The sequence below is a fragment of the Oryctolagus cuniculus genome, chromosome 3 (genome assembly GCF_051225735.1).
Source record: "Oryctolagus cuniculus isolate XC-2025 breed Fujian yellow rabbit chromosome 3, ASM5122573v1, whole genome shotgun sequence".
Classification (NCBI taxonomy): domain Eukaryota; kingdom Metazoa; phylum Chordata; class Mammalia; order Lagomorpha; family Leporidae; genus Oryctolagus; species Oryctolagus cuniculus.
In genome coordinates, this window is record NC_142869.1 from 108,624,465 (window position 1) to 108,642,795 (window position 18,331).

Consider the following 18,331-nt stretch of genomic DNA (forward strand, 5'->3'; position numbering starts at 1 on the left):
ACAGAGACAGAAACAGAGTGAACTCCCATCTACTGGTTCACTCCCCAAATGCCTACAACAGCTGGGGTTGGGCTGAGGCTGAATCTGGGAGCTGTGGACGCTATCCATGTGTCCCACAGGCTGTCAGGAACCCAGTTAATAGAGAGATCACCACTGCCTCCCAGGCTCTGTACTGCAAGAAGTTGGAATCAGGAGCCAGAGCTGCGAATCCAACCCAGGTACTCCATTATTGGACATGGATCTTTTAACCGTTAGGCTAACTACCCACTTCTGGGGTACGTTATTATAAGTAATGATTCTATCATAGGAACGGATAAGGACTGAGTCATTAACACCGGATTTATGAACACAGGTGAGGAAAGTATTGTGGGCAGGTGATATTTCCATTCTCCTTAAGTCACAGCATGCATGACTGTCTGCTTGGTTGAGCAGGTGCTTAGTGTGTGCTCCACTCAGCACAAAATGTCTCTCCACAGATTTGAAATTGTGCCTGAAATGTTAGTACTTGAGATTTCTTCACTTGGCAAAAGGCCTCCAATTCTGTTATTGAACTGTGTGTTTCCTGAGAGAGGCAACATATTAGGCTATGATTATTGTTCCCACACCAAAATCACAGCAGAGCATGTCTGGAATGAGGAGGCAAGTTCTGGAGGGATATTAGGGCTGGGCTAGAACCATGCTGGCCAGTGGAATTATAACATGAGTCACATAGCAACATGTGACTACTGGCTGCCATGCTGGAGCACGGCCATGGCTAAGAAGACAGGCTAGGAAAGGGACACCAGTGTGAGAGGCTGAGGGACCCTGTTGGTCTCTGGATGGGAGGACATTTGATGGGGGTTTGGTAGGACTAACATGCAGACTGAGGCATCTGTCCACTTGCTGGGGAGCTGGACATGAGCCTTCACAATCAAGGAGATGGTGTGGGGTTTTACACTCACCCAGTAGCTAAACATGATGGGAACTGTGGAAAGAGCTTGCACCGTTACTCCTAGACACAGACACAAAGAAAGGCAAAGCTGGTGAGAAGAACAACCTGGGCACTTTTTCTGTCTTTTCTAGAACAGGAGGCCTGCAAACCTCCACCCAGCCTCCTCCTGCCCGCCCCTCCTTGCTGCTGCTCCCCACCCTTTCTTTCAGGCCCTTTCCCAGGTCTCCCTTACCTCTCAGCTCCAGCTTTTAGGGAGAGGCATGAAGGGAGGACGAACATGAGACCCTTCCAGAAAAACTTAATTGATCCCATTTGCCAAGGGTTAATTTTTACCCTCCTTCCTGTAACATCTTTCTGAAGCAGCACATTTCTTCACCAGTTGTTTCAGGTCATGCATAGCAGAGTGTGTCACTCAGTCACCTTCCCTGTGCATTTGATTAAGCTCCCAAGTGGGCCTGGATGGAGTTCTGTGATCTGGAATAACTAGGTCTGGAAATCATGTTCTTTTTCTAGCTCCCCTCCAAACCCAATGTACTTTTAGAACAGGGCTACATACACTGTGTTCTGTGGAATGGTCTACAGAGCTGCTATAGGCTTTCTGTAAAGTGCACTTGAATGCCACTTAAATCCAGTGCTAACTGTTAAAAATAATAGAGAGAGCACAGTCAGCCAGGGAGTAATAAGTGAAAGCATAACAGGGTCATCACATCTTATTTTAGGTAGACTTTGAAATTCTTTGAAATTGTGGTGACTTAGTTGGTTTTTAAATATAAGGAATGCAAGTGGTTCTTTGAAATAGTCAGTGACTCAGCTTTGAAACAAAAATTTCCTCCTCTTCTTTAAAATTTCTGGACTGATTCCATTGTACAGTATTCTGAGGGTACACAATTAATTAACTTTTTTTTTTTTTAAATTGCCTCTGCTTCCACTCTTTCTGTGTCATCAGGGCTGTTCTGTATGTAGTTCACCAGGAAAAACTACAGAAAGGAATGGGATCCTAAGTCTGGCGAGGCAGGAAATTGGCACGCTTCATCTGTGCTTTCTAATTTTTAGTCATTTAATTGCTTCTATGATAAGTCTATAATTTGAACTTAAAAATGTTTTAAATAATAAAATACCATTTTTATCTTTTTGATAGTATAGACTATTTTAAGGCAGAGTCTAACTGACTTAAAAACACTTTAAATCCACACTCTAAAAGCATTGTGGCGGAAGGCTCTCTTCTTCCCTAGTGAAGCCAGAACAGCCTGGCCTGGCAGAAAAAAAGGGGCTCGTTAATTGTCACCACCTAAATCATGCAGGCTGGCCAGACGACTTTAAGAGCAGACGTTGCTTTTCCATCAGATGCAAATATTGGTAGCATTTCTCATCACGAGTACCTTTTTGATCCATTTCTCTAATTCGCACTTCTGGATCCCAGCAGTTCTCTTGGACCACTCTGAAGACCTTCCCATCTTTCATCATTTTTGCTTCTCCCTAGGGCAGAATACTCACATCAGCAAAAGGCAACCAAACCCCACTTGATTAATCTTTTCCTATATGCTTTGGAACGTGTTTCTACATTTTTAGGGATTTTGACTTAATCCTTACAGAAGTAGAAATCTGTTCATTTAATGGAATTCAGCTCTTCTTCTTCAGGTCTTTTTTGAACTGGAGTTCAAGGCAGGTGTGCTCTGTGGGTATCAGTGGCTGGACATAGAGACAGTGAGGTCACGGTCATGGCCTTTTTGGGCTACATGACTGGGGATGGCTGATGGGCTTGCCAGTCTGAACCCCTGGCTATTACACCTAAGAGGATGGCTCAGTGTCTGGACAATGTTAGATCTATTACATTTTAAAATTGGAAAGGGCCTTTGCGATAGACTCTTTAGTTAAACCCTCTTGTTTTATCATGAAGCAACATAAGGATAGCGAGGGTGAGTGGTTTGTTCAACAGAGGAGGGTACACTGATCTGAACACCTACAGGAGAAAGCAGGCAATGAAGAGAATTAGAACAGAACAATGAGCAGAATTAGTCGCTGTACTGCTCACTTCCGCTGGCCATCATGCCTGTGTAACTGCCTTTGTGAAGCAAACTGTAAACACACACACACACACACACACACACACATTGTGGAATGGCCAAATCACACTAATTAGCATATCTATTACTTATTTGTGCTGAGATACTTGAAATCTATTCTCTTAGTAATTTTTAAGCATACAATACATTGTTATCAACTATAGACACCATAATGTACAATAGCTCTCCCGAACTTAACTCCAACTGTCTAGTTGAAATTTGGTATCCCTTGACCATTTTCCCATTATCTCCCCACTCCCCTCAGCCCCTGGTAACTCATTTTGCTCACTGCTTCTATGAGTTTGACTTTTCAAGGTCCATACATAAGTGAGATCGTGAAGTATTTATCTTCTATTTTTTAAAAATTTATTTCTATTTATTTGAAAGAGTTACAGAGAGAAGTAGAGACAGAGAGAGAGAGAGAGGTCTTCCATCCTCTGGTTCACTCCCCAAATGGCTACAATGGCCAGAACTGAGCTGATCTGAAGCCAGGATCCAGAAGCTTCTTCAGGGTCTCCCATGCGGGTGCAGGGGCCCAAGAACTTGAGCCATCTACTACTGCTTTCCCAGGCCATAGCAGAGAGCTGAATTGGAAGAGGAGCAGCCGGGACTCAAACCAATGCCTATATGGGATTCTGGTGCTTCAGGCCAGGGCTTTTACCACAGCGCCGGCCCCAGTATTTATCTTCTTATGCCTGACTTATTTCACTTAGCATAATGTTCTTTATGTGCTTCTAGATCATTGAAAGTGATAGATTTCCATTTTTTTTAAGAGGCTGAGTAGTATTTCATTGTGTATATACACCACATTTTCTTCATTCATTCATCATTTGATGGTTACCTATATCGATTCCATGTCTTGGCTATTGTGAATATTCTGCATTGAGTGTAGCTATCTCTTCAGCCTACTGATCATTTCCCTTAGATGTATGTCCATAAATGGAATTGTTGGATCATATGGTAGTTTTATTTTAAATTAGCTCAGGAACCTGTATAATCATATCAATGGATGCATGAAAAGCATTAGCTACATTATAATATTCTTTTGTAATTAAAAAAAAAACTCTTAATAAATTGCGTATAGAAGGAATGTACCCTGGAGCTGGCTTTATGGGATAGTGGGTAAAGCCCTGCCTGCAGTGCCGGCATCCCATATGGGTGCCGGTTTGAATCCTGGCTGCTCCACTTCCGATTCAGCTCTCTGCTATGGCCTGGGAAAGCACTGAAAGATGGCCCAAGATCTTGGACCCCTGCCGCTGCGTGGGAGACCCGGAAGAAGCTCCTGGCTCCTGGCTTCGGATTGGTGCAGCTCTGGCTGTTGTGGCTAATTGGGGAGAGAACAATCGGATGGAAGACCTCTTTCTCTCTCTCTCTCTCTCTCTCTGCCTTTCCTCTCTCTGTGTAACTCTTTCAAATAAATAAATAAATCTTTTTTTAAAGGAAGGGATGTACCCAACACAGTGTTGCAGCTAACATCTTACTCAGTAATGAAAAATTGAAAGCTTTTCCTCTAAGCTCAGGACCAAAACAAAGATGCCTACTCTTGCCATTTCTATTGAACATAGAATTGGAGGTTCTAGCCAGAGCAGTTAGGTAAGACAAAGAAATAAGAGGTATCTAAATCAGAAAGGAAGATGTTGAATTGTTTCTGTAAATGAGGTGATATTACAGAACCCAAAGGATTCCACAAAAAAACCCAAACCTGTTGGAACCGAATTTGATAAAGTTGTGGATTACAAAATCAACATGAAAACAACAGTGTTTTGGGGCCAGTGTTGTGGCACAGCAGGTTAAGCCACCAGTTGCAGTGCCAGCATCCCATATGTGTGCTGGTTCAAGACTCAGCTGCTCTGCTTCTGATCCAGATCCCTGGTAATTCACCTAGGAAAGCAATGGAAAGTGGATCAAGTCCTTGGGCCCCAGCATCCTTGTAGGAGACCCAGATGAAGTTCCTAACTCTTTGTCTTGGCCAGTCTCAGCCATTGTGGCCATTTGGGGAGTGAACTGGCAGTTGGAAGGGCCCTCTCTCTGTCTCTCTCTCTAACTCTGCCTTTCAAATATAAAAAATATATATATAATAAATCTTTTTTAAAATATCAGTAACATTTCTATAAGCTAACAATAAACTATCTAAAAAATAAATCCAGAAAACAACCCAATTTACAGAAGCATCAACAAATAAAATATTTAGGAATGAATTTAATCAAAGATGTGAAAGATCTGTACACTAAAACCTACAAAACATTGATGAAAGAAATGGAAGAAAACACAAATGGAAAGATATGCTCATAGAATAAGAAGAATTAATATTGTAGAAATGCCCACACTATCCAAGGTAATCTACAGATTAATGAAGTCTATATCAAAATGCCAATGACATTTTTCACAGAAATAGAAAGAAAATCCTAAAATTCATAGGGCACTTCAAAAGACCTCAAATAGCCAAAGCATTCTTGAACAAAAATAACAAAGCCAAAGCCACTGAAATGCCTGTACACAGCATAGGAAACAATCAACAGAGTGAAGAGACAATCTACAGAATGGGAGAAAATATTTGGGAACCATACATCTGACAAGGGGATAACATCCAAAATATAGAAGGAACTCCAACAACTCAATAGCAAGAAAACAAATAATACAGTTAAAAAATAGGCAAAGGACTTGAAAAGACATTTCTCAAAGAAGACATACAAATGTCCAACATGTGTAGGAAAAAGTAAACTTCACTAGTCATCAGGGAAACAAAAATTAAAACCACAATAAAATATCACCTCATGTATGCTTAAATTTTCTCAAAAAGACAAAAGATAAGGTGTTGATTAGGCTACAAAGAAAGGGGAACCCTTTTATACTGTTGGTGGAAATATAAATTGGTATAGCCCATTATGTAATACAGCTTTTACATACTCAATGCAGGGGGCCAAACTGAATAGTTGTGCAAAACATGACAGTGGTCTCCAAACTGTACCTTCAGCTTGTGTTTCCTAATGAAAAGGAGAAAATTCCAGACTAGGGACCCTGAAGTCAAACTACCCAAGTTCAAATCCACATTCTACCACTTACTATGTGGCAGTGAGTGAGTTAAACAACATCTTTGAGCCTCAGATAACTCCTCTTTGATATAGGGATAGTTATAAGACTACTAAAAATTTAATATGACTTATCTTAGAGGTCTTATCAGTATGACATGCAATAATCCATATCTAAGCACTTTGTGGAGTATAAGACACATGTTAAGTAGTATTATCCAGTATTAATTATGTGGATTAGGCTATTTCCTGCTGTTCCCTGCTTATGAAGGTGCACCTGCAGGCCTCAGGATTTTCCTTGGGCCCCATGGGTTGGACAAGTGGATGTGTAGTGATCGCAAGCCAGGAGCTCCACTTTGCTGGGATCCTGTGCCCTACTCCTTCTCCGTCTGGCTCTATCATGAATTGCAAGCTTTGCCACAGCTTCTTTCTTCATCCTCTGTTCCATACACAAGACTTTCCTCCTGCCCCTGCGTGGAGAAAGCTGGCCACTTTTCATCCTTAAGTACTGCAGATGCCGCCCATTTATATCTCGCATACATGAGCAAGACCTCAGATCCATGTTTTTATTTCTCAGGGCCTGAGAAACAGGTCAGTGAGCAAGTGACTTGTGAAATTGTGACAAGTGTCTATATCCAGCAGAGCTGGATCTCTAACATCAAGACTTCAGGATTGATTAGGCTCTGAGCCTCTGTTGACCAGGCTAGCATCTGAACCATGTTCCTGGTTAGAGAATCTCATGCAGGGATCTTGGTGGATGAGGGCCCAGACTCCCTTTACAAAAGTCCGAAAGCTTTGGAGCTTGCCCGCCTCACCCCAAGTTTGGCTGGTCAGTGTTTGGTTTTGAATCAACAGCAAGTGCTTCAAAAAGATGGAAATAGCTGAGCTTATTCCACCAGTGATTTCAGCCATGGGCATGCATGCAATTTCCATTGGCAGTGGTGCTGGTGGCAGTGTCCAGAATCCATTTGGGGGCAGCAGCTTCCAAGCCAGGCTGTTCTGAAGTTGTGGCTTGGGCTATGGCATCAGTCATTTGTCTTCTCTAAGTTTCTTCATGTTGCATGAGCTTGATCTCCATACATTTTGTAGTTCTTGAGGGGCCTAAAATACTTAGGAAAATTTTCTTTTCTTCTTAAAACTGACCATTGTTGATGTCTGTTGCTTGCAACCAAGAGTCCTGACTGATACTAATCACACAAATAAGAAATAGAAACATATGTATTTCCATTTGGTAAAGAAGGAAGTGAAGAGTAGTGATGGCAAGGAGGAAAAAAGTTGGGAAACTTTGATTTGCAAATGAGAATTTTTTTAAAAATTTTTTGACAGGCAGAGTGGACAGTGAGAGAGAGAGAGACAGAGAGAAAATTCTTCCTTTTGCCATTGGTTCATCCTCCAATGGCCGCCACCACTGGCGCGCTGCAGCCGGCGCACCGCGCTGATCCGATGGCAGGAGCCAGGTGCTTCTCCTGGTCTCCCATGGGGTGCAGGGCCCAAGCACTTGGGCCATCCTCCACTGCACTCCCGGGCCACAGCAGAGAGCTGGCCTGGAAGAGGGGCAACTGGGACAGAATCCGGCGCCCCGACCGGGACTAGAACCCGGTGTGCCGGCACCGCAAGGCGGAGGATTAGCCTAGTGAGCCACGGCGCCAGCTCACAAATCAGAATTTTTAGTTTTCTTTTGTTGCTTACTAGGAAAGCTGAATCCCCATAAACTACCCAGTACAGCAGAGTGCCAAAAACCATGGTCTCTGCATTCAGATAAACCTGGGCTTAAAATCCTTAAATTATTTACTGTCAGTGTATCTAGTTAAGTTGTGGGCCATTGGAGTTTAAGCCTTACTTTATTTATCTGTCTGTCTGTAAAATGTGGATCGTTACACGTGTCATGCTTGTGACCACCCTACATCCCTGGAACACTTCCTATGTATGAAGAAATGCTCACATTATGATTTTGCCTTCCTAAGGTAGAATCCAAATTTGCTTTCCAAGTCGCCCTTGTAGCTGACACATTGGCGTGTGCTCTGGGCACTGCCAATCACAGGCATCCACCTGTGACTTTGGATTAGACGTGAATAGTGTGAGGAAGCAGGGAGATGCAGAGTCCATCTATAGACAGGTGATCAGAGACGGCTGGGGCAGTGTTGGTAAAGCTTCCAACCTCCAATCTCAGGAGCAACAGGACACTTGCTCTCCAGTCTGTGACAAGAAGTGGTAGTACTGACATCTCCAGTGGAGCAGCTCACTGGGTGTGATGGGGACACTGTTCCTATCAGCACAGCCTCTGAACTTGATCTCTGGCCCAGGAATTCAGTGAGTTGCTTTTCTAATTAAATTAGCCAGAGTGGATTCTATTGTTTGCCACTAAAAACACCTGCTGGTACAGAAAATTTCAATAATAGAATGCTTGTAAAGGACTTCTCACCAGACCAGACAGCATGCTCGATAAATGATGGCAAGATTTCACCATATTAGCCTAGTGCAAGAGAGGAAATTGGGTTTCTCTGTGAGATGTCTGAGTAAGTTTCTACTTCAGATAAAGCAGAGCATGTTAAAGTGGAATTGGATCATTTAGTTCTGCTTTCGCATTTTACCAGTTAGTCCATGATGTGCAGTGACTTGTCCAAGGCCAGATACTTAGTTGATACTTAGCAGATACTTAGGCAAGAACCTAGGTTCCTGAATCCAATTCCTACCCCACCAGGCTGATAGTTTGGCAGTTGGTGTCCATCTTATCAACAAAAGTTAATTACTATAATTTTCTAAAGAGTTTGATCTTTGGGGACAGCACTGTGGCATAGCGGGGAAAGCCAACATCTGTGGTGCCGGCATCCCATATGGGGACCGGTTCAAGTCCTGGATGCTCTACTTCTGATCCAGCTCCCTGCTAATGTACCTAGGAAAGCAGTGGAAGACAGCTCAAGTACTTGGGCCCCTGAACTCACATGTGAGACTCAGATGAAGCTCCTGACTCCTGGCTTTGGTCTGGTCCAACTCTGGCCTTTGTGGCCATTTGTGGAGCAAACCAGTGGAGGGAAGATCTCTGTTTCTCTGACTCTCCCTGTCTTTCTCTCTGTAACTCTGCTTTTCAAATAAATCTTTTTTTTTTCCCCCAAAGAAACCATTTGTTCAGTGAGTACAAGTTTCAAAAATACAAATTCAGGATAGTGATTCTTCCCATCATACCTAAATTTTTTTTAAGAGTGTAAGGGGGAGTGGAGCTTGCCCTCATTATACAGCAGGATAATTAGACTCATTAAACTTCTCTCTCCACAACCTTCATACTGGATCCATTTTAAGAACATTGAATGATAGCAATGATCATTCTTTCTGAATGAAAGTTGCTACCCAACAGCTGTGCCCTTATAATAGGCCCCCAGTTCTCATTTTTTTTTTTTAGCTAGAATTTTGAAATTTGAATAGCCATAGAGAAAAATCAATTCTTAATCCCTTTTTATGTTCAGGAATCCTGTGTTCCTACAAGGCCGTAAATGTGCCTCAGGGGTCAGCACTTCCTTCTTAGGGAGGAGATAGGAGGTTATTAGGTCACTTTTTTTTTTTTCTTCTAACATTGACTTCAATACCAATGCAGATCTTAAACTAAACCATGTAATGTGAGCAAAATGCTCTAAATTATGTGACCCAGAACTCAATCTCATTTTTTCCCAAGCTCTTGAAAGAAAACCAAGTTTTTAAAGTTAAACAATTCCTCCAAGCCTTCATAACTATCCATATAATCCATTTAAAATACACCACTATTATTTTTCAGGCCAGAACAACAGCACAGTATAGTGGAAAGTGTGATACTGTGAGAGTCAGCAGTCTGGAATTCTGTGTGTGAACCACTCACTGTTCTGGAATCTCAGATCCTAACACCATAAAATAAAGACTTAGAATAAATATGTACAAGGCCCTTCTTTCGTGAGTGGTATGGTGGGCCACCAAGATCCCCCTTTAGGAATAAAGAGCGGCCGGCGCCGTGGCTCAATAGGCTAATCCTCTGCCTGTGGCGCTGGCATACCAGGTTCTAGTACCGGTTGGGATGCCGGATTCTGTCCCAGTTGCCCCTCTTCCAGGCCAGCTCTCTGCTGTGGCCCGGGAGTGCAGTGGAGGATGGCCCAAGTGCTTGGGCCCTGCACCCCATGGGAGACCAGGAGAAGCACCTGGCTCCTGGCTTCGAATTAGCATGGTGCACCGGTTGCAGCATGCCGGCCGCGGCGGCCATTGGAGGGTGACCCAACGGCAAAAGAAGACCTTTCTCTCTGTCTCTCTCTCTCACTGTCCACTCTGCCTGTCAAAAAAAAAAAAAAAAAAAAAAAAAAAAAAGCCTATTTTCCCAGCTTCTGGGACTATTGCCGGAAGAGAACTCTCAGCCCCCATTGGATGGCCTTGGCTGAAGAGAGCTGCCTCCCTCAAGGTCCTGTTCTGTTTTCAGGGAAGAGTTCACTTCTAATGACTGATTGACATGAGATGTGGAGACTCCTCTCCCATATTCCTTACCCCAACCTGCACCACAAACTTGGGAGGGTTTTGAAGGTTAGCTTCAGAACTCCTTATAGGTTCAGTGGAGGCCTTTACTGAGTTGCCTTCTGTTGTATCCTTCCTCCACCTCTTTCCTTCTCCTGGTGTCTACACCAAAAGCACTTCCTGATCCACCTCCTGCATGCTAATCTCCAACACCAAGTGAGAGTCCTAGTGACCCTAATCTATGGAACTTTTGATTCTTGAGCTCTGGTTCTCATGCTATTTCCAAATAAATTCAAATATGGCTGGTGTTTCAAATGTTTGACACCACATGGATTATCAGAAATATATTTTTGAATTTAGGCTATTCCTCCAGACCATGCCAGCTGTCTTGCTGGTTGGGCTTGAGGTGTAGAGTTGGCAGAAATGGCCTAGACGCTGTCACTAGGAAGCGAACTTAGTCATCACTCCATGTCCCACACTCCTAGGTTCCAAAGGGAGACCTTGCTACAACCACCTCATACCTGATTTGCTCAGCCTGTTGTTCACCTCTCTGCCTGACCTCCTTGTCCTCCTGGCTTGACCACTTCTGTTCTTGCTGCCTGCATTATCTCTGAGACAACATTGTCATTTCACTTCCCTCTGCCTGCTATACTACCATTTAATCCATTTCCTTATACCACTGATTCCATCTCAGAATATATCCTGCAGTAGTCCATGTCTGTCCACTGCTCAGCCCTGGTCCATGCCCCCATCCTCTTTCATTAAACAGCTGCTCAGCCTCCGGCCTGATGTCCCTGTTTCTGCTGTTGTCTTTCTTCAATCCAGTGGCCACATGCCATCAGAGTAAACTTTGGTCCCCAACTCAAGTCTTGCCACTATCCCACTTAAAACTCTGGAATGGATACCTATTACCCCAAAGATAAAATCCAAACTCCTTAACCTGACCTATAAAACTCTGCATGATCTAACCCCTGCCTGCCTCTGTAACTTCCTTACATACCTGCACCTTTATAAATAGTCTCTTCCTTAACTCTTTTCAAAGCATTCTAATTTAAATACGTCATTTGCTCTCTGTTTGGAACCTCACCGATACAGCTAAAACTGTACTTAAACATGTGAAATAATACTGCCATTTCTACAGGTTCATGCATATTGAAGTGTAACTACAAGAAAAGATCTGAAGAGACCCATCAAACTGTTAATAGGAGTTTCTTCTGAGGATGAGAGTGCTCATCAAGGAAATTATAGCTTGATTTCTAATGGCTTAAAGTATTAAAGGAGAATTTATTCAATATCATTTATGTAATAAAAAATTAATCCTAGAAATAAGAACATAATACGAGAACACTGGATTCTATCAATGGCTTTTAGCCAATTTTGGCTGTGATCACACATTAAAAATACATTTTTCAAGGTGACCCAGAATATCTATATATAAATATCTATTTATACAGATACAAATGGAGATAAAAGTTTCATGAAACAATATTGACTGTTACCATGGGCATATTTGCACACTCTGGACTAGATGGTCACTGGCTCTACCATGATACCATTCTTTACCTTTCTGAACACTGCTTCCTTCCTTGGGCACCTCACCTCCTCTGAATTCCCTTTTGATTTCTTGTCTTTTTTGCTCATCCATCACATAATTACTGCTATAGATATGTTCTTTGTCCATTTGGGTGTCTGCCTGCCTACCCAGTGAGGAGAAAATCATCTTGAGAGCAGAGGATCTTAATCTTGGATTGCTATAACACAACCCCAGAGGTTGGGTGGCTTCATCAACATTTCTGTCTCTGAGCTCTGAAGGCTGTGAAGTTCAAGATCAAAGCACTTGCTGATTCAGTTCCTGGAGAGGGCTTTCTTCCTGGCTTGCAGATGGCTGTCTTCATGCTGTGTTCTCACATAGTGGAGAGAGGGCAAGATCTCTGGTGTGCCTTCTTATTCATCATGGGAGGACCATCAGAACCTCATTTAACCTAATAACCTGACCATGTCTCTGAGTACCATTATGTTGGAGGTCAGGGCTCCCACAGATTAATTTAGAGGGTCCTGGGAAACTCAGCAAGTGTTTCTACATGCTGCTGACCTATGGTTTTGAAATGAACCCTATATCTATACTCCAGGGTTGAAGCTTTTAAAATGCTCTCAGGTATTCTGGACATCAGGGTGTAATTCCACCCACACCCCATGTAGTTCCTACTAGATTGTCCTATAAACCAAGGACTGTCTTACTTAAATTTTATGAATGTTCAACCAAAAGACAAATTATATATTTCAAATCTGAGCAAGTCTTTACCATGGCAAACAACTATCCCTGAATTCATTATAGGAGCATTGAAAAACCAAAGGTTAAGAAGAGAATAAATAAGTAGGGCAAATCAGAGAAATGTTTTGGAAAGACCTTTCAGGTAACAGGAATCTCTAAGTTAAGTCAATCACAGGGGCAGCAAATGTTTGTTTACCAAAGGAATCTAGGGAAATAGAATTTTCAAATTCTAAATAAATACTGGGTTGTCTCCTTGCTCTGGTGCAGAGCAACCAAAGGGGTGTTTTTTTTTTTTTTTTTTTTTTTTTTTTTTTTTTTGACAGGCAGAGTGGACAGTGAGAGAGAGAGAGACAGAGAGAAAGGTCTTCCTTTTGCCGTTGGTTCACTCTCCAATGGCCGCCGCGGCCGGTGCACTGCGGCCGGCACACCGCGCTAATCCGATGGCAGGAGCCAGGAGCCAGGTGCTTTTCCTGGTCTCCCATGGGGTGCAGGGCCCAAGCACTTGGGCCATCCTCCACTGCACTCCCTGGCCACAGCAGAGAGCTGGCCTGGAAGAGGGGCAACCGGGACAGAATCCGGCGCCCCAACCGGGACTAGAACCCGGTGTGCCGGTGCCGCAAGGTGGAGGATTAGCCTAGTGAGCCGCGGCGCCGGCCCCAAAGGGGTGTTTTAAAGCCATTAAAACCTTTCCAAAGAATTTGCATTGCTTAGAGAAAAAAACCAGATTCCTTAGCATGTCCCACAAGTCCCTGTGTGATCAAGCCCATTTCCTACCATCTCCTTTGACTGTCTCTCAGTCCCATTGCTTCTGTTCCTTGAACAAATCAACTCTTTTTTTTAATACCTCATTTTAATTTTATTTTATCTGGTACAAAGCAATTATACATATTTACATGGTACCATGTGATGTTTTTAAATAATGTATACAATGTTTAATGATCAAGTCATGTTAAACATATCTATCATTGCAAACATTCACTATTCACAATAACCAATAAGTGGAAATACCCTAATTATCAATCAACTGATAAATAGATGAAGAAAATTTGGCACCCATACACAATGGAATGTCATTCAGCCACAAAAAAAGATAAAATCTACTTATTTGTAACAGCATGGCTGGAACTGGAAGTCATTATGTGTAGTAGAATAATCTAGCACAGAAGGATAAGTTACTGTATGACTTCACTGCTGTGGAATCTATAAAAAGTTTGTAGAATAAAAATTAAGGGTAGAATAGTGGTTCCCAGAGGATAGGGAGAATAGGAGAAGGGAAGGGTGGGAGAAGGCTGATAAACAAGTTCTAAGATATGATTAGATAGCAGAAAGATGTTTCTAATACACAGTAGGATGACTGTAGATAGTGATAACGTACTGCCTATCTGTTTATTTATTTTTAAAGTTTTTATTTAATGAAAGCATTTTTTCACAGATACAACTTTAGGAATACAGTGGTTCTTTCTCCCATACCCACCCTCCCCCTACCCAACTTCCATCCCACCTCCCTCTCCCTCTCCCATCTCCTTCTTCATTATGGTTCATTTTTAGTTTGATTTTTTTTTTGACAGGCAGAGTGGACAGTGAGAGAGAGAGAGACAGAGAGAAAGGTCTTCCATTTGCCATTGGTTCACGCTTCAAATGCCGGCGCGGCTGGCGCACTGCAACCGGCGCACCGCGCTGATCCGATGGCAGGAGCCAGGAGCCAGGTGCTTTTCCTGGTCTCCCATGGGGTGCAGGGCCCAAGCACTTGGGCCATCCTCCACTGCACTCCCGGGCCACAGCAGAGAGCTGGCCTGGAAGAGGGGCAACTGGGACAGAATCCGGCACCCCAACCGGTATTAGAACCTGGTGTGCCGGCGCCACAGGTGGAGGATTAGCCTATTGAGCCGCGGAGAGGACCAACTCCATGTTAAGCACAGATTTCAACAGTTTGCACCCATGCACATGCACAACATACAGAGTACAGGTTGGGAACAAAATTTGCAGTCAGTTCTCATAGTAGAACTCATTAGGGATGGAGGTCCTACATGAGGAGTAAGTGCACAGTGACTTCTGTTGTTCCTCTAACAATTAACACTCTTATTTATGATGTCAGTGATCACCTGAGGCTCTTGCTATGGGCTGCCACGGCTATGGAAGCCTTTTGAGACCATAGACTCCATCGGTATTGGACACAGCTATAAGCAAAATGGATGTTCTCTCCTCCCTTCAGAGAAGAGTATATCCTTCTTTGATTTTTTTTTTTTTTTTTGACAGGCAGAGTGGACAGTGAGAGAGAGAGACAGAGAGAAAGGTCTTCCTTTTGCCGTTGGTTCACCCTCCAATGGCCGCCGCGGCCGGCGCGCTGCGGCCGGCGCACCGCGCTGATCCGATGGCAGGAGCCAGGAGCCAGGAGCCAGGTGCTTTTCCTGGTCTCCCATGGGGTGCAGGGCCCAAGCACCTGGGCCATCCTCCACTGCACTCCCTGGCCACAGCAGAGAGCTGGCCTGGAAGAGGGGCAACCGGGACAGAATCCGGCGCCCCGACCGGGACTAGAACCCGGTGTGCCAGCGCCGCAAGGCGGAGGATTAGCCTAGTGAGCCGCAGCGCCGGCCCTTCTTTGATTTTTAAAGACCCTTTCTTTCCACTGAGGTCTTACAGAGATCCTCTGTGTAGGATATTTTTTTGCCACAGAATCTTGGCTTTCCATGCCTGAAATGTTCTCACAGGCCTTTCAGCCAGATCAGCCTTAAGGGTTGATTCTGAGGTCAGAGTGTTATTTACACCGAATGTCATTCTAGAACAAATCACCTCTCTCTCTCTCTTTTTTTTTTTTTTTTTTTTTTTTTTTGACAGGCAGAGTGGACAGTGAGAGAGAGAGAGACAGAGAGAAAGGCCTTCCTTTGCTGTTGGTTCACCCTCCAATGATCGCCGCGACCGGCGTGCTGCAGCCGGCACACCGCGCTGATCCAAAGGCAGGAGCCAGGTGCTTCTCCTGGTCTCCCATGCGGGTGCAGGGCTCAAGGACTTGGGCCATCCTCCACTGCACTCCCAGGCCACAGCAGAGAGCTGGCCTGGAAGAGGGGCAACCGGGACAGAATCCGGCGCCCCGACCGGAACTAGAACCCGGTGTGCCGACGCCGCAAGGCAGAGGATTAGCCTAGTGAGCCGCGGCGTCGGCTTAAATCACCTCTTTCACACTTGGTCTTTGCCACTGCTTTACCTCAGCCAGGAATGCTTTTCTGGGCTTTGCCTTCCTATCCTCCAAGGGCTTCCTAGGTCACTGGATAGCCAGCCTACCACTCACTATTGAGCAATGTTTTTACTTCCATTTTATGAGTAGATCATGTTGACTTGTATTTGCCTAGAATTTGAGCACCATGAGGGTAGGAAGTATATATGTCTAGTTCACATTTCCAGTGTCTAGATTGATGGGCCTGGCACCAAACAAGTTTCAGTGAAAATAGTGAGTGAACAAATGAATGGTTGATCCTTAGATTCTCAAACTTGAGTGTGAATCGGAATAACCGGGGTTGGGGGTGGGGATGGGGCTTGTTAATGGAGGTTATTGGCCCCACCACCAGAGTTCCTGATTTGGTAGGTGTGGGGTGGGGCCCAGGAATATACATTTTCCCCAAGTTTCCAGGTACTTCTGAACCAATTCCAACGAACCATAATTTGAGGAACTGGAACCAGCCATGGCTGAGTGCTTATCAGACTAAACCTTTAATAACAGTAGCTCCTTCCCTTCATCTGCAGAGCTTAATTTCCCTAGCGTGTGCTCACAGCTACCTCTTCCTTGTATTTGGGCAGCCTTAGTATACTGTGGCAGCCTGCGGGGAGAAAACAGGTAGTTTCTTTGCAGCAGAGCAATAACTGATAAAATTGGATACAGTGCAAAAAAATTTTTTAATGGACTCACAAGTTCTTATTCACCTTTCTAAGTGCTGCTCTTTGAAGGCATGCCCATTTTTTCTAATAATTCTGAGAAATCCCCCTGCCACCTTCTTGCCTACTGCAAAGTTAATATGAGGGTAGAGGAGATGAGTTCTCTGGAGCACCTGCCGTGAGGTAGCTCAAGGCTCAGGGTGCCCCGGGCCCCCCTCCCGCTCCCACTTGGAGAGGGACTCACCTTGCTGTGGTGGTGGAGCTGCACCCAGCCTCCATAGCCGAATCTCTGCAGTGGAGAGAGACACGGTCAGACTTGAAGCACACAGAAGAGAGGGCAGCAGTCAGGGGCAGCCTCAGAGCACAGGGTCCTGAGCCCCATCCTTTCAGGCATCACCCTGCCATCTTCCCCCTACCCAAGTATCTCTTAGTATTTATACAGAAATCAGTCAACTTTCCTCTCTTAAGTATATTTTTTTGAGAAGAAAATTCTTCATGTGTAACATGAGACTAACAGGAGTGGCTGAGACTTAGGGTTTTAAAGAATTAACTTAGGTAATTAACTGAGATAATTCATACAAAGAATTTACACCAGGCCTGGCTTATAAAGAGGGTTTCTTAAGTGCTAACAATGGTGATGGTGGTGGTGGTGGTGGAGGTGATGATGGTAATGACAATGATGACGATGATGAGGCAGTAATAATAATGCTGTGGTGGATAGTAAGGTGACAGTGGTGGTGGCAATGATGGTTTATGGTGGTGGCAGGGGGTGATACGGTGGGGGCTGCAGTATTAGTGAGAGCCTTATTCCTGGGTGTACTGCCCTGGAGTCAGACACTAAGGTGAACATTGAAGGAAGAGGCTTTCTGTCACTTTGTGTTCTCCCCAACTTTCTTGGAAAGTGTAGTGTTCAAGTTACGTCTTGGGCTCCTAGCAGAGACCCAATCTGTTTAGGCCAACTTTGTTCAGCTCTGAGTCTGGGCTTCACATAGTCCCCTAGCTCTCATCCTAGATTGAACCATACCTGGGATCTAAAATATAGGATTCTGGGAGTGATGATGGTCACAGCATTTTCCAGGAGGCATTTACAGTCTGAATGTGTTTGACTCACAATGACCAGCATCCCATAGGCATTCACGGGCATGACAAATCAAAAGCTAGTGTTTTTTTTGTTTGTTTGTTTTGTTTTGTTTTTGTTTGTTTATTTTTTATTTGACAGATGGAGTTAGACAGTGAGAGAGAGACAGATAGAAAGATCTTCCTTCCATTGGTTCACCCCAAATGGCTGCCACAGGCAGAACTACGCAGATCCAAAGCCAGGAGCCAAGTGCTTCCTCCTGGTCTCCCATGGGGTGCAGGGTCCAAGCACTTGGGCCATCCTCCACTGCACTCCCGAGCCACAGCAGAGAGCTGGACTGGAAGAAGAGCAACTGGGACAAGAACCTGGTGCCCATATGGGATGTCGGCGCCACAGGCAGAGGATTAACCAAGTGAGCCACGGCGCTGGCCCCAAAAGCCTGTTTTAAAAATTCAGGGGAATACATTTCTGAAATGGGTATTTATGAGTAAGCGTAGATGAATGGAGTGGCATGCACTTCCTGGGTGATGAAACAGGCATCTCTTTCCTCAGAACGGTTCTTTAAGTCAAATTTTGTCTGAGATTTTTGTCTCTTAAAACCTTGGCCGGCGCCACGGCTCACTAGGC

General features: G+C 44.2%; 1 protein-coding gene across 6 annotated transcripts in view; it reads right to left on the reverse strand.

The window, feature by feature from the left end:
• Positions 1-18,331, reverse strand: part of ACMSD (aminocarboxymuconate semialdehyde decarboxylase) — a 73,856-nt gene that overhangs the window by 50,170 nt on the left and 5,355 nt on the right. For all 6 annotated transcript variants that reach the window (XM_089329293.1, XM_089329295.1, XM_008258508.5 and 3 more), the window contains exons 2-4: positions 16,871-16,915; positions 2,311-2,407; positions 942-991 (exon numbers count right to left, since the gene is read on the reverse strand). In XM_089329293.1, coding sequence (XP_089185419.1) covers positions 942-991; positions 2,311-2,407; positions 16,871-16,915 — 192 coding nt within the window. The remainder of the gene's footprint in view (positions 1-941; positions 992-2,310; positions 2,408-16,870; positions 16,916-18,331) is intronic.